Source organism: Alligator sinensis, unplaced genomic scaffold, assembly GCF_000455745.1.
Source record: "Alligator sinensis unplaced genomic scaffold, ASM45574v1 scaffold284_1, whole genome shotgun sequence".
Lineage (NCBI taxonomy): Eukaryota > Metazoa > Chordata > Crocodylia > Alligatoridae > Alligator > Alligator sinensis.
The window spans coordinates 1,439,958-1,458,216 of NW_005842105.1; the positions used below are offsets into that span (position 1 = coordinate 1,439,958).

General features: G+C 42.8%; 1 protein-coding gene across 1 annotated transcript in view; it reads left to right on the forward strand.

Moving 5' to 3' along the window:
- The window catches only part of SMYD3 (SET and MYND domain containing 3), a 705,011-nt gene that overhangs the window by 77,919 nt on the left and 608,833 nt on the right, over nt 1-18,259 (forward strand). The window contains exon 7 of the mRNA XM_025205137.1: nt 2,605-2,741. Coding sequence (XP_025060922.1) covers nt 2,605-2,741 — 137 coding nt within the window. The remainder of the gene's footprint in view (nt 1-2,604; nt 2,742-18,259) is intronic.

Genomic DNA, 18,259 nt, shown 5'->3' on the forward strand with positions numbered 1-18,259 from the left:
AGCTTAGCTGGGATTCAGTCTTCCTCCTGGCCACTAAGTATAAAAGGGGTGGCTGCTGCTTCACAGTATGCCAGTCACTTCTGGACTGCGGTTTGCCGGTGCATGGACCAGTCTGCAGTCACTTCTGGTCCGCAGTCACTTGTGATCTTTGGTTTGCTAGTCCACAGTTTAAAAAGGTTGGGAACCACTGCCCTAGCTCACTACTTTCTGCTCTCTCCTCTGGAGTTTTAACTGCTAGTGGGATATTCTCTCACTAGATAACCATCTGCAGCTGGGCTTCTACACCAGGGCTGTCTGCTCCCTGTTAAAGGGCCAGACCTTCCTGTTACACAGACTTCTATGGAGCTGTGCGAGGATCTTGCAACTGAGGAAAGTCATATCAGTCCAAAAATAAATTACTGTTGTCATCTGGAAATGGAATACCCCAGATTGCTTCAGGTCTGTAGTTGCCAAATTCGCCAACTTCGTATTGGTTAAGTCAGCTGGTAGAGAATTGAGAGGAGATTATTACTGCCTGCTACTGATGCGTAAGCCATGTAACTAATGTGGACAGAATAGTAATGGATTGTAAGAATACTGGCTCCCCTAACTGTGATGGAGCCATTGATTGCACTTTGCTCATAGTTTGCCCTTCTCAAGGACAAGGAACAATGTCAACTTGATCCTCATTTCCACCTGTCTCTGAGATACTGTCAAACAAATTTAGATATCTTCCAAAATTGAGCTTCTTGCTGTAGTTATGCCAGAGGTTAACTTGAACCCTAATATGCTCCTAGGGCTAGCTAACAGCACGCTGGGCAAGCATCTTTAAGGCTGAGCTGGAATAAGCAGTTGAGAAAATGGAGTAGGACATGTAGAATGAAGAGTTTGGTACCAACCAGGGGCATATAAAGTAACATGAAGTTCCTTTGTGCATAGCAAATGAACGGGAAGTTAATAGGGAAAAGGGGTAGATCATTCAGGCCTCAGGAACTGTGGGACTGTGGTGCAGAACTGTCTAACCACAAGCTCAGCAACATGTGCTTCAGTTGCATCTTCACTGCAAAGTGGGTGAGAAGGAGCCTGGTCTTTAAAGTGAAACATGAACCTTAACTCATACATCTAGCTAGGCAAGTGAGCCTGGGATTAAATGTTTTGTATGTGGAGATATTTTGTAGGAGACTTTAGTCAACACGTTGGTAAGAACGTAAGGTAAACCTCTAGGGTGAAAGTAACTAGTATGGTCAAGGCTTGTTTGTTTTTTATAAGATGCATGTGCTTGTGTTTCAATATATCCCAAGTACGTGTATTGAGACATTGTGCTTAACATGTTGGCAGTTTGTTGACTCAGCTGTCATCAGTTGTGATTATAGGACATCTCTATTGTTGGAGGTATAGTGGCTTCAGTAGAAAGCAAGAGTATTGTCTTTCTCTTGGACTGTTAATTTAGCATTTTGGGAAATATTTCAGAATCATAGAAAGTGGAAGGGAACCTGTATTATGGTGTTTATTCCAACACTGTATTCTACAGGAGACTAATATTGGTATATACCTATCGTCTTATGATTGGAGTTTCTAAAGCGTTTTGATTCTACCCTCTCTTATGAAAGTCATTTTTATTTTGCACTGATACTGAATACTAAAGCAGTAGGATCAAATCCACCACTGGTGTAGGTGGCTGCAATTTCAGTGGGGCTGTGACAGCGATGAATTTGTTTTGTAATGTATATTAATAAACTCCCACTTTAAAATCTTCTTCTAAGCCTTTTTTACACTGATTGATATTTAAACCCATCCATATTTCCTTTCTCCCACAATGTTTCTTTCACCATAACAAGGAATAAGGAAGAAGGAAGTGCAGGTGAGGTCATGGGGCACTGAACAGAGTTAGAAACCTGGCTTCCATTCCCAGCTCTGTCACGCACTTGCTGTTTGACTTTGGGGCACCTAATGCACAGTTCTCAGTGCCTTCACTGGCAGGGTTAGGTGATTAGCTGTTTTGAAAATAAAGGAGGAAGTTTCTCTGTATTTCAGATCACACTTGAAAACAGGAATAATTATGCTCCAGTGCATAGTATTTTATTTTAGATTGTGTTATTTAATATGCAGAAATATTTACTTAAGCTACTTCTGGTTCTACTCAACCTTTGGTGCATTATCCTTGACTTTATATACCATGATCTCTGTACTCTGTAAATTGCTCTGGTTTTCTGTCTGGCAGCATAAAACATCTTTGCGACCAGTTCCTATGAAGAATGTAATATTAATATGCTCCATTGTAAGGAGAGACAAACTATTGGATAACATGCAAACATATCTTTAATGTAGCAAGCTCACCTTGACTAATTTTTTATCTAACATCTTACATCTGTTTACACATCTGTTTTATCTATAGGCCTTTGATCTTTTGATTACCATAATGCATATATATTTTGCCAATAGCAACCTGATAAATGCTGCTTTATGATGATATGTGGCTGTCAAAATAGTGAAATATGTTTGACCTCTTTCACAGTTAAATTTCGGGTTTGAAGTGTCTAGACTGCACAGCTGCCATTGGTTGTCTTCAAGATGTTGGCAGAAGGTTTTGTTTATGCTTTGGTTTATCTTTATTTCTTTCTTTAGATATTGAAAAGCTAAGTGAAGAAATGAAAGAGGGCCTTGGGCACCTTGCACAAACATTACAGCTTTATTTGAAAGCAGAGGTCCAGGATGCTTCTCAGCTGTCACCTGCAATAGACATTTTTCAGATCTTCGCAAAAGTAAGTGTTAAAACTGATTTCTGACAACTCCATAAATTATCTACTTTTATTCTTGATTTATTTTTTGGGTGGGTGTACAACAGAAACCTTTTTGAGAAAGCAGTGATAGATGACAAGGTCAGGTTAAACAGTAAATTTTATTCCACTTCAGTAATTATTTAAGCAAATCCCTCTCCATTGAACAGCAGGTTTTCTTCTGACAGGATTGGTACTCAAATTAAAAATAAATAATTGCAACAAAAGGCTTTTTTTTTTTTTTTTTTTTACATGAACACTGACATTTTTGGTGTAACTTAATAAAAATGGATGCATTGGAAATGACGTAGGATGATTAATGAGTAACTTCTTTTCCAGCTATATTGCTTTCCTTTAAAAGATATAAAAGAGGATGCAGTTATTATTCTTCCATCCAGAATATTTCTGAAAAAGTAAAATCCTACGTTTGCTTTATATTCGGTCATTTTGCTAATAAGTGTTAAGATGTTATTTAATAGCATGTTGCATTTCACAGATTTTGATTTTTGATATCATGGAAATAACTTGTAATGAGATGATTAGAGGTAGAAGTCTGAACATTTCATTTTCTCATATCACTTAAAAATATGAAGCGTCTTATATACCATTGGCTTTTCTAGTTCATATTTTTTTTGCTTTGGTTGTGGGAAGTTCTGGTAAACAGTTCTTCTAGAAGTACTGTGAATGGAAGATACTTATTATTTTACTTAAGAATGCCTTTTGTAGATTGACTAATTTGTTTATATGTACCCCAACATGAGATTTCTCTCTCACCTGGCTTAGCTTTATGTGTACATACTGTCAATTGTTCAACTATGATGTGCAACAGGGACTCTGGACTGCAGGGCTTCTGTAGGGTTCAGATCCAGACCATGGGACTTCTGGCCACAGCTGCCAGAATTTCTGTGCCGGTTTCAGCAGCCAAGGAGTCAATGTTGCTGTCAGAGACATAACCACAAGGGTCTGTGCCCTGAGGGCCAGGAGTGGCTGGCAGCCGGGGTGGCTGCCATTCTTGCACCCTGTGCTCTAGCTGGCACTCTGGTCACCCAATCCTCATTATGCTACTGTCTGTCATGGCTTAACCCCCATGCCTGTGGCAGCCAGAGCCACTGTGTCAGTGTGGCCAATATACGTTGGCTATTATTTAACCATTTACAGGCTGCATTTGGCCCACAGTTCACTGTTTGGTCAGTCTTCCCTCAGACTTTATTCCTTTGCTGAAACAAAAAGGTAGTGCCTTTTAAAATGAAGTTTGAATATATAGAAGTATCTCTATTTTTTGGCTTTTTGTTTGATGATTGACATTATTTTTCATCTAACAATGGAATTTTTTTAGATAGTTGAATTTGGTAACTTAATGTCAGTTTTCTCATGCTGAACAAAATTTGCTCTGATGCAAAGGGGTTATACAAAGCCTTATGTATTGCTTAAAAACCTTCATGAAATGTGTAAATGCCATCAGGAACCCTTGGTGACCTTTAGACATTAACATTCTCAGGGGAATTTCCCTTGGAATATGCTAATAATATTAATTTTACCTTACTGAATTGGCATCCTTGAAAGTCAATCTGGAGCTAAGAAGGTATTTATTTCATAGATCAAATCAAGTCATAGTTTGTGAGTAATCCTCTCAAAATGGTGTTGTTGACTTCTGCATCTTAAGAAACTTGAAGTGGAAGCTCTAATGATACTGAGGCTGGTGGCTGTTATCCTCCCATCAAATTCTGTGAAGAATAGTGTTGGCTGTATCAGGTAGAAAAGAGGGATGGCTATTTTTTAAATTTTCTCAGTTCTCACTTTCAGAGATAGTAATAAGAATATATCTCTAATTTTATCTGAGTCATAGATCTAATGCATTCCTGTGGTAAAAAAAAAGATAATATTTATGTTCCAAAAGTCCCATCTTTTTTCCTTGATTGATTTACTGCTGACCATATAATTCTTTATTAATGATAAGATAACAGAATGAAATATGTCTTCCTGAAATCTTAACAGAACTTCCATTATTTATTTAGGGGTTTTTTTTACATGCATTTAACTTTGTGTAGCTCTCTGCTGCATTTACTTTAGAGAATGAACAAGCTGCACACACAGCATATGTAATACACTGTTTCTAGTGTGGTGAAAATATAAAACCAAGTGTTTCTTCCTCTGCTATGGGCCTTGTAAAATGCATGCCAATAAATAGGGCTTTCACAAGACACCAGAATATCTTTGTGACATAACAGTTAGCGGGGGAAGAATAGAACAAAATATATGTATATCTGCATAAGTCTAGAGAAACAGACTCCTTCATCTAAGGACAAAACTGCATTTTCACAGTCTGTGGAGATCCCTTGTTTGCTAATACTGGGAATGCCTCTCTTTGAATCTGGAGGGGACCTTGGCAGTCACCACTGTCTGAAGTGTACTCCTGTATAAATCATGGGTAACTTTTCTCTCTCAAGTGATATTAGGTAGTAACCTAGTTGCAAAATGGTTCTGACGAGCATGACTTCTATTTACTTTCTAATAGAAGAACAAGGGGACAATTTATTTTAAAACTGATAAATCCCCCCCCTTTTTTTGTATACGATACCTAACAACCATGGAACTTACGGGCTGAAGATATGACTGAGGCTGCCTGCCTACTAAGACTCAAAGAAGCATTAATTGTTTACATGGAAAATGAAAGCATCCACATTTAAATTATATAGGACAGCGGTTCCCAACATTTTTAGATTGCAGACTGGCAAGGCATGGGCAGGAAGTGACTGCAGACCGGCAAACTGAGGACTGGCAAACTGCAGTCCAGAAGTGATCGGCATACTGCAGAGCGCAGCCAGCCCAGGTTGGGTGCTGCCCCACAGTATGCCAGTCACTTCTGGACTTTGAACTGGTAGCCAACCCTCCTGCAGACGGACAGCCAACCCTTTGTGGCCTGGTACCAGGCCGTGACCTGGGGGTTGGGAATCTCTGCGATAGGAGACAGTTGTTTGTATATGCGACTTTCTGTTTTTCCCTCTAGAAGAGTGTATAAACTCTTGTTCCACAGTACAAGTCAGTGGTGATCAACCTTTTTTGGCCTGTGGGCCAGATGAGCAGTGTCAGGTTGGTCCGCGGGCCAGATGTGGGCCTGAGATGGCTCCAAGTGCTGGCCCAAATAGGCCCAATCCAGCTCTGTGGAAACAACCTAACGGGGAGGGGGAGCTAATTCATCTGTGTGGGGCTGGGGCCCTGATGCATGAACCCATGCAGGAACAGTGCAGCTCTGGCTCAATCCAGCCACATGAAAATGTGGCCCAGTCCCTCCAGGCCAGCCTGGTCAGGGCCTGATACAGTTGTACGGAGCTTGGAAACTTGGCAGTTAGAGAGGGGTGGCAGTGTTAATTGCCACGGCTTCTCCATTGTCAAATTTTCAGACCCAGGGAGAGCCCTGAGGGCCAGATGTGGCCCACAGGCTAGGGTTTGAACACCCCTGCTATAGGGTATATACTTATAGACAGGAGTTGGGAAGATGCTTTCTTTCTGAGTAGATAATTCCATAATTTCCCCCTTTAGGTTTTATTGCACCATCTCCTGTCCTGGTTATAGGATGTTGATGTAATTGGGCCAGTGGTTTTATCTATCTCAACAGTTCATACATCCTTATGTTCTTGTGATCCTAATGAAACTTTCTACAGTATTTCTTCTTGCTTGCACTGAGACTTCACAGAAGTGGAGTGAAGTTATTTGACTGGTGTGTGTTTTTTTTTGTGTCTGTTAAATTTTAGGAAAGCTGTGGAGAAGTTGGGAGTTGTTTTATTTTTTATTTTTATGTGACTAGTATTCAGGGGCCCAAAAATGCCCACTATTTATTATTTGTGTGTGCTGCAATGCTTAAAGTAGTAATGAGAGTAGCTATTAACATTTGTGGTAGGGACGAAAGGTTCCAGTTGTGACTGGGACCTCAGTGCATTGACACGCTATTACTTAGAGAAAAAAAAGAAAATGAAAAAGGTCTCTTCCCAGGAGCTGGAGGGAGGCAGCTGGCTCAATATTGCATTAAGAGGTTTCATAGAGCAGAGGTTTCTACACTTTTTCTTATTGTGTACCCCTTTCCAGATTTACCAGCTGCCCTCTTACCCCAACCAGCATACATTTTATATTTTAACCCCTTGAATGCCAATTATTGTTATTATTATAATGAAAATTAAATCCGCCTTTACACCACTTCTCCCTCATACCTCGCAAAGATGTCTTGCATACCCCCAGGGGTACAAATGCCACAGTTTGGGAACCCCTGAACTAGAGGATGTGGATGAGTCCAACATAATTAAAATCCAGTGTGCTAGGATACATCAATAGATTTTTAGCTATATTTACTCAAATATAAGAAAAGGTTTATTTTTTTTCTGATAAGTCTTCTTACACTCACATACAAGGAAACCTCGTTAAATACATTGTTTATGTATTTAATGCTGCCAAAAGCAGTATGTACTCAGTCATAGAAACCAAATATGAAGCTGATTAAATGCAGCCAATGCTGAGCATGACTATAAAACACATGGCCCATATTGGGCAATAGTACCGATGGGAACCTACCACAACAATAGGTTAGTGCAGCCTATCTTAATACAAAGTATGGTAGTGGCCATTGCACTCAGTCCACCTCAGTGTTGACTCTGTCTTAAGTCAGGTGCGCCACTACATTGAACACATTTCAACTTCCTCTTCACTCCCATAGCTGACCTGTGCCTTTCTTTCCCATTTCCAATGTTTCCTGTTCCTTTACCAGCCTTAACTGTCTGGCAAATATAACCAAATGGGGCCCTAAACAGTTTACCCAGAATACCTCTGTCGCCCCCTCTCTTGGCCTGTTGCATGCAGTTAGTAAGGCCCCACCCTTCACAAGGTGGAGCCGTACCAAGTTGCCCTGCATCTTATCTACATATATATTTGGAGTATCCCAGGGCTCATAAAAAGAACAACCAGTTCCAGTCATGAGTGGGTAGCTAACTAGCACATGGATCCTTTGTGGGTGGTATCTGGAGTATACATATATAGTGAGTAGTGATGAACTATGAGGTCACCATGGTTTAAAATGCCATTGACTCTGCTGGGGCTCAGCCCAATGAATTGTATGATAAATCATGAGATTTAGATTAATATAATGCATAGTGAGTGTGTCTTGCTTTACTGTGAAGTAGCATAGTTTACTGTACAGTAAGCATATGCGTCTACATGTTCACATGCTTATTGCACAGTAAACCTCGCTAATCATGAGTAAACTTGCTACCTGCAAATGCAAGTAACAGCTTTACTTGCAAGTAGTTACTGCACGGTAGTGCTCATGTAGATGCCTGACTGGCCACCAGGGGGCAGGAGATTGCTTCTTGCCCCTGGGAGCTGCCCCGAGGCAGGCTTCGTCACTGGAGCCTGAGTGGAGACTATGTCCCCTTGCCCTGGAAGCAGGGAGCTCCAAGCCCCCTGCTCTGAGATCGTGAATGGGCTGGGGAAGGAGCTGCCCCAGGCTGGGGAAGGAGCTAGGTGGCGAACAAGCCTGTTCCCCTCCCCAACATGTTCCCCACACAGCTCTGTGCTTGCGGAGCTGAGCAGGGAACAAGTTCCCCAGCTTGATCCTCTGAACTCACCCACCTCTGTACTTGCAGTGCTGAGCGGGGAACAGGCTTCCCAGCCTGTTCCCTACCTAGCTTGGTGCTTGTGGAGCTGAGTGGGAAATAGGCTCTCTAGCCCCTGCCCTGTGATTGTAGAGTGGGGGCTGGGAACTCTCCCAGTCAGGGGCAGGTCCCAGCCCTGTGCCCCAGTCAGGTGATTGAGGCACGGGGCTTGGAAAGAGCTACAGGGGTGGGGCAGGTCCCAGCCCCCTTCCCCATCTGCTGGCAGGCAGCTAGCAGTGAACCTCTGGCTGGGCAGGGATTCTGGGTGCCAGGGGCTTGCTATTAGCTGCCCTACAGGCAGACAGGGCAGGGTCCTGGGACCTGCTCTTCCCCTGCAGCTCTTTCCAAGTCCTTTGCCCTAATTGGGGAGCCAGGTCTGGGAGCTCTCTCCTGCTGGGACAGGGGGACTTTGTCCTTGTCCTGACGGCAAGCAGTCCCCTGGGAGAAGGGAGCAATGTCCCAGCCCTGGCCAGAAGATAGCTGTCTCCTGGCCTGGTGTTCCCTGCCAGCCCCTGGGCTAGCACCCAGGAGGAGCCTAGAAGGAGGAGCAAGGCCACAGAAAGAGCAGGCAGTTTGCTGCTATGAGCAGGAACTCTGCTTCCATGTCCCTGCATGTGTAAATGCCTGCCCGGGAGCATTTACTCGTGAGTAGTTTACTCCTAAGTAAACTGATCCCAGATCAAATGCATGTGTAGATGCACCCAGTTTGTACTATTTATAAGTAGGTACAAAAGTGCTGCTTGAAAGTGCATTTGTGGAGTACCTGTGTTAAGCTTGTAGGAGTTTCAAAATAGGTCAAAAGAATCAGTTCTGTTTGAACTAAGTCTGTGGGTACCCATAGTAGCTTGCCTATATGCCAATTGTTATAGGCATGTTTATTTCAAAGCCAGTGTTTTCAGATTTGCGCCTTATTTTCATGTGCTTAGGGAGATCAGGGTCTGATAGTAAAGAGGAGTGGGGAAGGGACTGCAGGGGGAAGAAGTGGTGGCGGAGCACAGGACAAAAGGGCCACTTGACCTTCTCAGATTTGTTTTCCTTGCTGTAGCAGTGGGAGAGGGACAAATTCAAGGCAAACCTCCAATAATTAGTTTCTATACCTGGAAAATTATTACGAATTTATACATTTGCCATATATAGAATCTAATTACTAGGGGGACATCTTCTAATCAGAGTTATCTTATATTCAAGTAAATATTGTAATGCATCCCTGACTGTTGTTGTTTCTACTGTACTGAACATGCTACAAACCACTAATGCTGTTAGTTGTTGCCATTGCTGCAGTAGGAATGATGATGTACCCTACCAAATACCAGTGCTGGATAGTGGGATGCTACCTGAAGACCTGAATCTCTAGCTCAGGAGTGGGCAATTATTTCGAGGAGAGGGCTGTTTACCAAGTTGTGGCAAGCTGCAGAGAGCCGCATGGGTAGCCTTGCCCCTTGACAGATGCCCTGCCCCCTGGTCACCATCTTGGGACCAATGTCCCAATGTTTTGGGACCAATGTCCCAGGGCCAACACTGGTGGGGCCCAGAGCAGGGCACAGGTTGGCAGGGGGTCTGTGGAGCTGGGCTGGGCTGCACCAGCAGGGAGAGGGGGGAGCTGGCTGCAGGCTTGCCTGTAGGGGCTGCACCATGACAGAAGCAGCTGCAGCCCCCCTGCTTGCCATGCCAGGCAGCGTTTGCTGCTGCTGCCCACCCAGAGCTCACGCGCTGGGCAGCAGCAGCAAACGCTGCCCGGGTTGGCAAGCAGGGGGTCCGCAGCTGCTGCCACTGTGGTGCAGCCCCGATGGGCAAGCTTGGAGCTGGTTTGGGGCCCAGACTGGTGGCGGGGGTGGGTTACAAGCTGGTGCTGAGCATGGGGGAAAAGTGGCCCCTCCCCGCACCGTGGTTGGCGCCCTGTGCTGCAGCCACTCGCAGCCTGCGTGGGGCTGCCTGTGCCTGCTCAGGACAACCCAATGCAGGCTGCGAGTAGCTGCAGCAGGGAGCACCAGCCACCGGGTGGGGGAGGGGTCGCTTTTCCCCTGTGCTCAGCACCAGCTAGTCCCCTGCCCTTCCCCACATCTCTTCCCCTTACCTGAGTTTCCAACGCTGGGGCAGCCACATGGTCCCAGGCCGGAAGCCCCTAGTGGGGCTTCCGGCTGGGGGGCAGGGCCGGGCAGGCCCTGCTGTTGCAGGGGCTCTCCGGGGCTTCCCCTGGATCCCACTGCCCTTGGTTACTGTCATCTTGGACAGGAACCAAGGACAAATAAATCTTAATTTTCTAAATTTTTTTAGGGGCCTCGCGGGTCGGATCCAGCCCATGGGCCGTATTTTGCCCACTCCTGCTCTAGCTCTTCCCCCTTCAGGTGGTTCCTAGACCATTTGGATATGTTTTCACTCATTTGTTTCCTTGCTTCTATTCCACTCATTTCTTTTAAGATTTGTCCCCCTCTGCTGTCCCTCATGACAGTGGCTTTACCTGGCATTAATTCATGGCATTCATTGTCTCTGCACATATTGTCATGTACTAATATGTTAAAAAATATCTTACAATACATTTCTTTATTTCATGTGAGAAAAACAATTGTATCCATATGTCCTGGAGGATATTTTCAACCATACTGGTTGAGTTCCAGTAATAAGTTCTTACTGAAAACTAAACAGAGGACTCTCATTTACAGCAGGTAAAAAGAATTAAGGCTTTAGCATTGTAAAGCCCTCGATGAAAGGCTTGTGGCCTTTTCTCTACAGCATAACCTTGAAAAGACTAGCTGTGCCAACTTGCGTGCATAGTTGTAGAATAGAAAAAGACTAGGGGTACATGGTCTCAGGATGTGATGCTGTTTTCCTATCCTCATCCAACATTCATTTCAAGTTCACTAGGTGCTCAATCTAACATTCTAACATTGAACTCTTTGGGGGGAATCAATCCTTTCATTGCATGCTACAAAGCATACAAGTCAAAGGTCAGTTTCAATCTGCTTGATGCTGGAACTTCAAGAAGGAAAATAAGCAGACAGCAAGACAAAAGAGAAAATAGTCCTGCAGTGAGATGATTGAATTCCAGCTATCTTTTGGAAAAGTACCAATCTGATGCAGGTCAAAAGAACCCCTGCAAAGTTAGATTTAAAAAAAAAAGCATTCTTGTCTGATATTTGCTCTCCATGAAAATTTGTTGCAGGTTTATTCACATGTTCATGGCAGTCCAAGGGCAGAACTGTTCCTCATCAGTGAGTGTAAATTCTGGCCCTACTGAAGTGAAAGGGGGATTTGGTATTGACTTCAGTTAGGCCAGAATTTCCCTCCAGGTATGTGTTTCTCTGGGGTTAACGCTCAAGTTTACATATGCAGTTTGGAAAATAGCAAATATTCTGTGTGATGAAGGGTAAACTTGCTTTTATCATGTACATGCTGTTTTCTTGCTTTCTATAGCTACCCATCCCTTCCCAGGTACATTGCTCTTGGGGTGAGCAGGTGATTTACTTTTTATCCTTTTGGCTATCTGCTCACTCTGCAAATTCTAGAGTGTTTAAAATAGAGTTTCTCTGTATTTCTCACCCTCAATATTAAATAGAGGATTGTGTACAATTAATTACATGATAAGGCTCTATGTTCCATTGAGAAATTTGGATGTCAAGATAAATCTTGAAAGCTTGTGTTTTACTGGTGTCACTATAACCTTGAGGTGGAATTACAGTCTTGGATTCTGATTTGTTGACCGTGACTTATTTATGAGAGTCATCTGTTATAGTTCTCTGATGCAGGCAGTGGGACTATTCATGTGAAGAGATGGAGGGCCAGTCTGTTGTTTTATACCATTGTGGTGCTTTTAGTAATGACAAAAACAACCAAATAAACATTTACATTTGACTGAAATCTTGATGTCAGTGATTCGCAACTAGATTGTTGCAACATCGTTTAAAGGGTGTTATGGGGTACTGCATAATACTAACATTGTTACGTGTCTGAACACCTACTTATGATTCACAGGTTAAACCCAGAGATTTCAAATGGGAATCCATAGTGTCAATAACATTTTGACTGATTGTGGTCTCTCTGAGTACTTTGCAACAGAAGAATTGCTCCATTATTTTTCTGTAGTCAAAAAATAAGTGAAAGCTAAACATTGGCGTTTTCCAAGGCGTGCCTTGAGGCTAACAAAGTTGAGAACCATTGCTGTCAGCAACTACAGTGAGGCTCATAGTAATTGTGCAAGTATTACAACAAATTAAGACTTGGTTTCAGTGGAGTCATACCTACATTCATGGGGTCTAAATTTGACCCACACAGTAGTGTTTATGTGGTACTTTGCATCTTTCAAAATGTTCTTAAAGGAGTATGATGATAATAGAAGTGACTGAAACTGATGTAAACTGAATAGTGGTGACTATTTTAATAGTCTCCTAATCTCAAATGTTTACATTTTTATAATGCAAGGCAGGTCCTGCCCTCAGTTACACTCCCCGAATCACTGGATTTATATATTTTGAAATGAGGGCAAAATGTGACTGATCTCTATAGCTGGTCAGGAATTTACCAGTGAAATAGATTTTCTTGAAACTAGCAGTTAGGCTCCTGAGAAACATTTTTGTTTTGGTGAATAACTTTGGGCAAATTTGGTAGACCAAAGTTTGGATCCCTGCCGAGTTTTCTGCTGGCTTGGATGGTGGACTGCTTGGGAATTGTGAGGCCTTCACAGGATCTGTATCATGTGAGCTATTCTAGCACGAGGGAACTCTTGGTTTTTATGATCTACTAGGGTTGAGGACTCTCTGAGCTTCTAAGATCTTTGCCTCCCACAAAGCTCTTCAGGTTGACTAAGACCCTATTTTAGCCACGATACCCACGTTTTTAAGCTTTTGTCAGTTCTAGTGGGCTGAGGCAGAGCTAGGCGCCTACATGCCCATAGTTGATTTGGAAGTCTTAGATTAGGATCCCGGACTTGATGTTATTTGGAAAAAAAATTCAAAGCAACAACAGATTTAGATTACTCTGAAATTTATTTTTTCCCCAACTTCCTGTGTCTCAAAAAAAAACGTTGGGAATTGTAGTTCTGTGCCAAGTAAAGCAACATTTTTTCCTGGAATTTCCTGAAGAACAGAAATTCTCCATTACTTTTCTGGATTGCATTAGTACTCTAGTTGTGATTAAAGAGAGGGAGAATATCTTCATAGTGGGTGAGATCCTCTGTTTCCTATACTCTAGCTTTGGAAGCATACTCATTCCTTCTGTTGAATTCAGCAGGTATACAGTTATTGTTATAGTTATACACTAAATGTGTGTGTGTGTGTGCGCGGGTGCGCCTATGTGTGCATGCATGCATACACACACACACACACACACACTAAATATACCTCTTTATCTCGTGGTAGATTAGTAACCACTAATTTCATGTAAAATGTCTTCCTGCATTTTTTTTTATACTTCAGTTGATCCTAATAAGAATGAACCAGAAAAATTGTGAGCTATTTTTTTTGCAATGGTATTGAGGGAGAGAGAATATTAAACAGGGAAAAAGTCATTTTAATTTAGGATGTCATATACACTTTTAAAAAATATATATCAAACTAAATATTTGTTCATTTAACCTTTTTGTGCTGTACTTGATCTCAAGGTCAAATGAAAATTAAAAAATCGAACTGCTGCTGATGTAAGGCAGGGCCGTCTGGCTTTAGAGGGGCCAGGGGCTGCATGCCAAGCAGTTTATGGGCCTCCACTCCATTGTATGACATAGGGCCACACAGGTGCCCTGGGGCCCCTGTCATCACAAGCAACCTCCCTCTGATGCTGCCATATGAGCTCTCCTGCTTTCACCACTGCATGGGCAGTCACTCCCCACTTCCCACCCGCTGCTATTGCTGTGCAGGTGATAGTCACTGCCACCGCCATGTGGGCAATTGCTCCCCTTTGCCACTGGTGTGCAAGCCCCTTCTCAGCTGCTACTACCATGTGGGTAAAATCTCCTCCCACTCCATTGCTGCCACATGAGCATTGCAAGCATCCCACTCAGTCCCCTTCGCTGCTGCTCTTGCTGCTGCCTAGGCAGCAAACATACCAGGCCTCCAGCCATGCTGTCCAGCACCAGAGCTCCCACCCACCACCATCGCAGCAGCCAGAGCAACAGCAAGAGTGGCATCCAGGCAGGAGCCATGCTATAACCCATTTTAGACCAGATGTGACCCCCGGGCTGCTAGCTGGACAGCCCTGATTATTTTTCATGTATCACTATTGAGTTGTAATAGGTGTTCTGCCATTAGTGAAAGTCTGTGTATTGTTTTTACTTCAGAACCAGAATGTCTGCCTGGTAGTTAGATTTTGTAATGCTTGCCTGAAATGTCTGTCTTTTAATCTGTGCACTGGTAATTCAGTCAGGAATGAATGTGGATTTTAAAGGACTGCTCCCTCCTAATGGGATGTTTCTCAGGATCCTTTCCTACCCTCATATCTTAATGTTTAACTGCATCTTGATAGTTCCTTCAGCCTCTGACCTTTTTGCACTGGCTACTTGGAAGGATTTTTTTCTTTAGTGTAAATTATAGCAGTGCCCATAGTAAGTGTGCACAATCCAGTTTACATTAAACAAGAAAACAAATATTCCCTCTCCTGTCTGGCTGGATACTTTTAATCAGAAAGGGTTTGAGCACACATTATGCCTATGTGGTGTGCAAAGAGAATGATGTCAGTGTTTTCATGTGGCCATCTCAGAGGACTGTTGATGGCAATGGAGGGGAACACAGTGTCTTAATTTGTGATCGTCTATTTTGATGTTTACGTTCTGATTGAAGTAAATGTCCCTGTTTGGTGGGGTGACGCAACAAATGTGTTTTGTTTTCCCACCACTCCCTCATTTTTTCAAGCCTTGGATTGCAGTGATTGGTTCCAAGGAGATTATTGTACGGAAACATGTCCCCTCACTCAAGATGTTCCTTATCACCATCATAGGCCCATCGTGTTGAGGCAAAATAAATCATCCAGATTTAGGGTGCTGACACATGTGAAGCTCCCTGCTTTAACTCATGGCACTTCACAGAATGCACCATGAGTTATACCAATCCCTGCAACCCAACAGGTGTTTGGCGTTTGGTGTGGGGGGTAGAGGGGAGGATCAGGCTCCACTTTGGAGCTGATGCAGTGGAAAGAGGCTGCTGTTCTGCAACCTCTCTCTCCTAGCCCTGCCCCCAGCTCCTGTGCTGTCTGCAAGATGGGAGGGGGAGAAGACAGGAGAGGGAGCTCCGATCTGGGGTTTACGCAGCCTGCGCTGGGAGGCGGGGAGTGGGTGGATTGGAGGAGTGGGGCTCCAGTCCACCTGCACCCTCCAGTGCATGCTGGGTAAACCCTAGACTGGAGTGCTCTCCCCTGCCTTCTCCCCCTCCCATCCTGCAGATAGCACTGGGGGTGGAGCTCGCACACAGGAGCAAACAGAAGTTAATGAAGGTGATCTGCTTTGGAGCATCTTCATCTGAACCCTCATTAGATGAGGGTTAATTTGTTGTGCAATGGGGAACTTTTAAGGCACTCTGGAGCTGTCTACTTCTGTCAGGGCACAGCTGTAGAGCACTTTCAAGGGACTGATCATAGGGCAAATATCACTTGTCAGCACCCTCAGCAGAGAGAAAGAAAAGCTATTTTTACCAAGAATGGAGAACTTGGATAAAAATATTTAAGGATAAATACTTTTTTTTTGTGAAAGTAAGAGAGATGGGTGAGCTTCTGCTGCTGCAGAGTTTCTGTTCTAACACTACAGACTTTAGATCCTCCATGTTTCAGTGGTCATGAAGCTGTGAATAGTTTTGGAACTATTATAGTAGCATAAGAGTGGTGTATCTGTGATGGTCCATAAATGTGAGGTAAGGATTTCTTAGGGTGGTATCTTTTGTTGGTCCAAATGTATCGTTGGGATAGAGTTAGACCAGCTTTCAAGTTCAAGATATTCTTCTTCAAGTGTGACTAGAATAAGCTAAGCACAGCACAGTAAAAAACAATTGCAGGAGGGAGTGAGAGAAATTGCCAGGGGTAGTAGACACACAATTAGCAGAAGAAAAGAACCTGATTACTGGAAGATCAAGGCTTATTGAATGGGAGGAAAGTCATTCTTACCTTTCATGTGTGGAAAAAATTCAGGAGTCAGGTAAATTATAATGTGCTATAATACCACTATCACTGTTAAGTCCTTGGTTCTTAGCTTCCACCCAGCTTATCAAGTGTTGTTCCCAAGTTCGCCTTTTAAAGGAGTTTAGGTAGTTTCCCTTGAGTATGAAAATAGCAAGACTGAAAAAGGAGTGGAACTATTTTAAGCAGATGCAAGTTTATTTAACACAGGTCTGTAAATGTAACTCAGAACTACATGTATTGTTGCTTTAACTCTGGCAAAATTGTGTATTAGATTTATGACTATTAATAACTGGCCATTAGGAACTAAGCTTATACCAGTAAATTCATTTTGATTTGTGACCTTTGAAGCTGATTGTAAAATAAACTTTTAAAGTTGTTTTTATAATTTGCAAACAAAATAGCACATAAATGTGAAAATATGATTATAGCCAACAAAATGATTAGGGTGGTTTAAAAATTTATTTGATGATGACATTCAAATACACTTTTTAATGGAAATATTTTTTTACTACTTTCCCCATTCCCCTTGTTCATAGTATTAGAAGGGTTAGAAGCATTTAAAAGAAAAATCCAGTCTTACTCATCCCATTCACTCAATTTGATAGTAAAAAACCAGTAAAATGTCAATGTGTCCTCATGTCCATATTGTGAAATTTGACTAGGTTTCAGATACAGAAATACTGTTGATTTGTTAGGTTTTAGCTGCAAAAATTTGATTTGTTATATCAGACAACAGACACGATACTACTCTTGTGCTTCTGTGTGTGAGGTATGAAACAGTGAGTTCCACCTTTAAAACAGCATCAGGAGCACACCTTTAAACTAAACTCACCTCCAACACTTAAACTCCACTGTCTCTTTGGTTCTCTGAAATATCTTGTTTGCCTACTGTCTAATTAATTCAGGAGCATTTGTAACTTATTTCCAGTGGGTTCCAGTTGACTGTTATAAGAAGTTATTCTTGCTGACCTTCAGGTTATTTACAGAAGAGATGAATCCTTATGAATTATCAATTCTCCACTGTTTACCTTTTGCTTCTGAGAGGTGCTGGCTTGACAGTAAGAAGATTGCAGCTAGGATCAATCAACTGGTTAACGTGCCTTTGCAGTATTTAAACCTGAAATGAATGAGAGAAGCCAACTAGAGAAAAATGATGTTAAATAAATCTATGGTTAGTTCTTCTGGATAATATCCATGATGTATACGAACGTAATAATTCCTACTCTGCATCTTTCTCCTTCTTAAAGAAGTTCAGGAAGAAATGTCAGTGGCAGTTAAGGCTTCTAGCTAGGTGTAGCAGTTCATTGCTTTGGCTTCTCAAGGCCCTGTATTGGTCTGATTGGCATCCTCACTCCCCAGCTTCCATTGGTTGAGAGCATTAAGGTGGGTTTTGCCATGTGCCTACACATATGAGGTTCTTGGAGGACTTTTTAGAAGATCATTTTGAGTACTGTGTGCAATTCTGGGCGCCTCACTTCAAGAGGGATGCGGATAACCTGGAGAGGGTCCAGAGAAGGGCCACTCGTATGGTTAAGGGCCTGCAGACCAAGCCCTATGAGAAGAGACTAGAGAACCTGGACCTTTTCAGCCTCTGCAAGAGAAGGTTGAGAGGCAACCTTGTGGCTGCCTATAAGTTCATCATGGGGGCACAGAAGGGAACTGGTGAGGTTTTATTCACCAAGGCGCCCCCGGGGTTACAAGAAATAATGGCCACAAGCTAGCAGAGAGCAGATTTAGACTAGACATTAGGAAGAACTTCTCCAAAATTCGAGT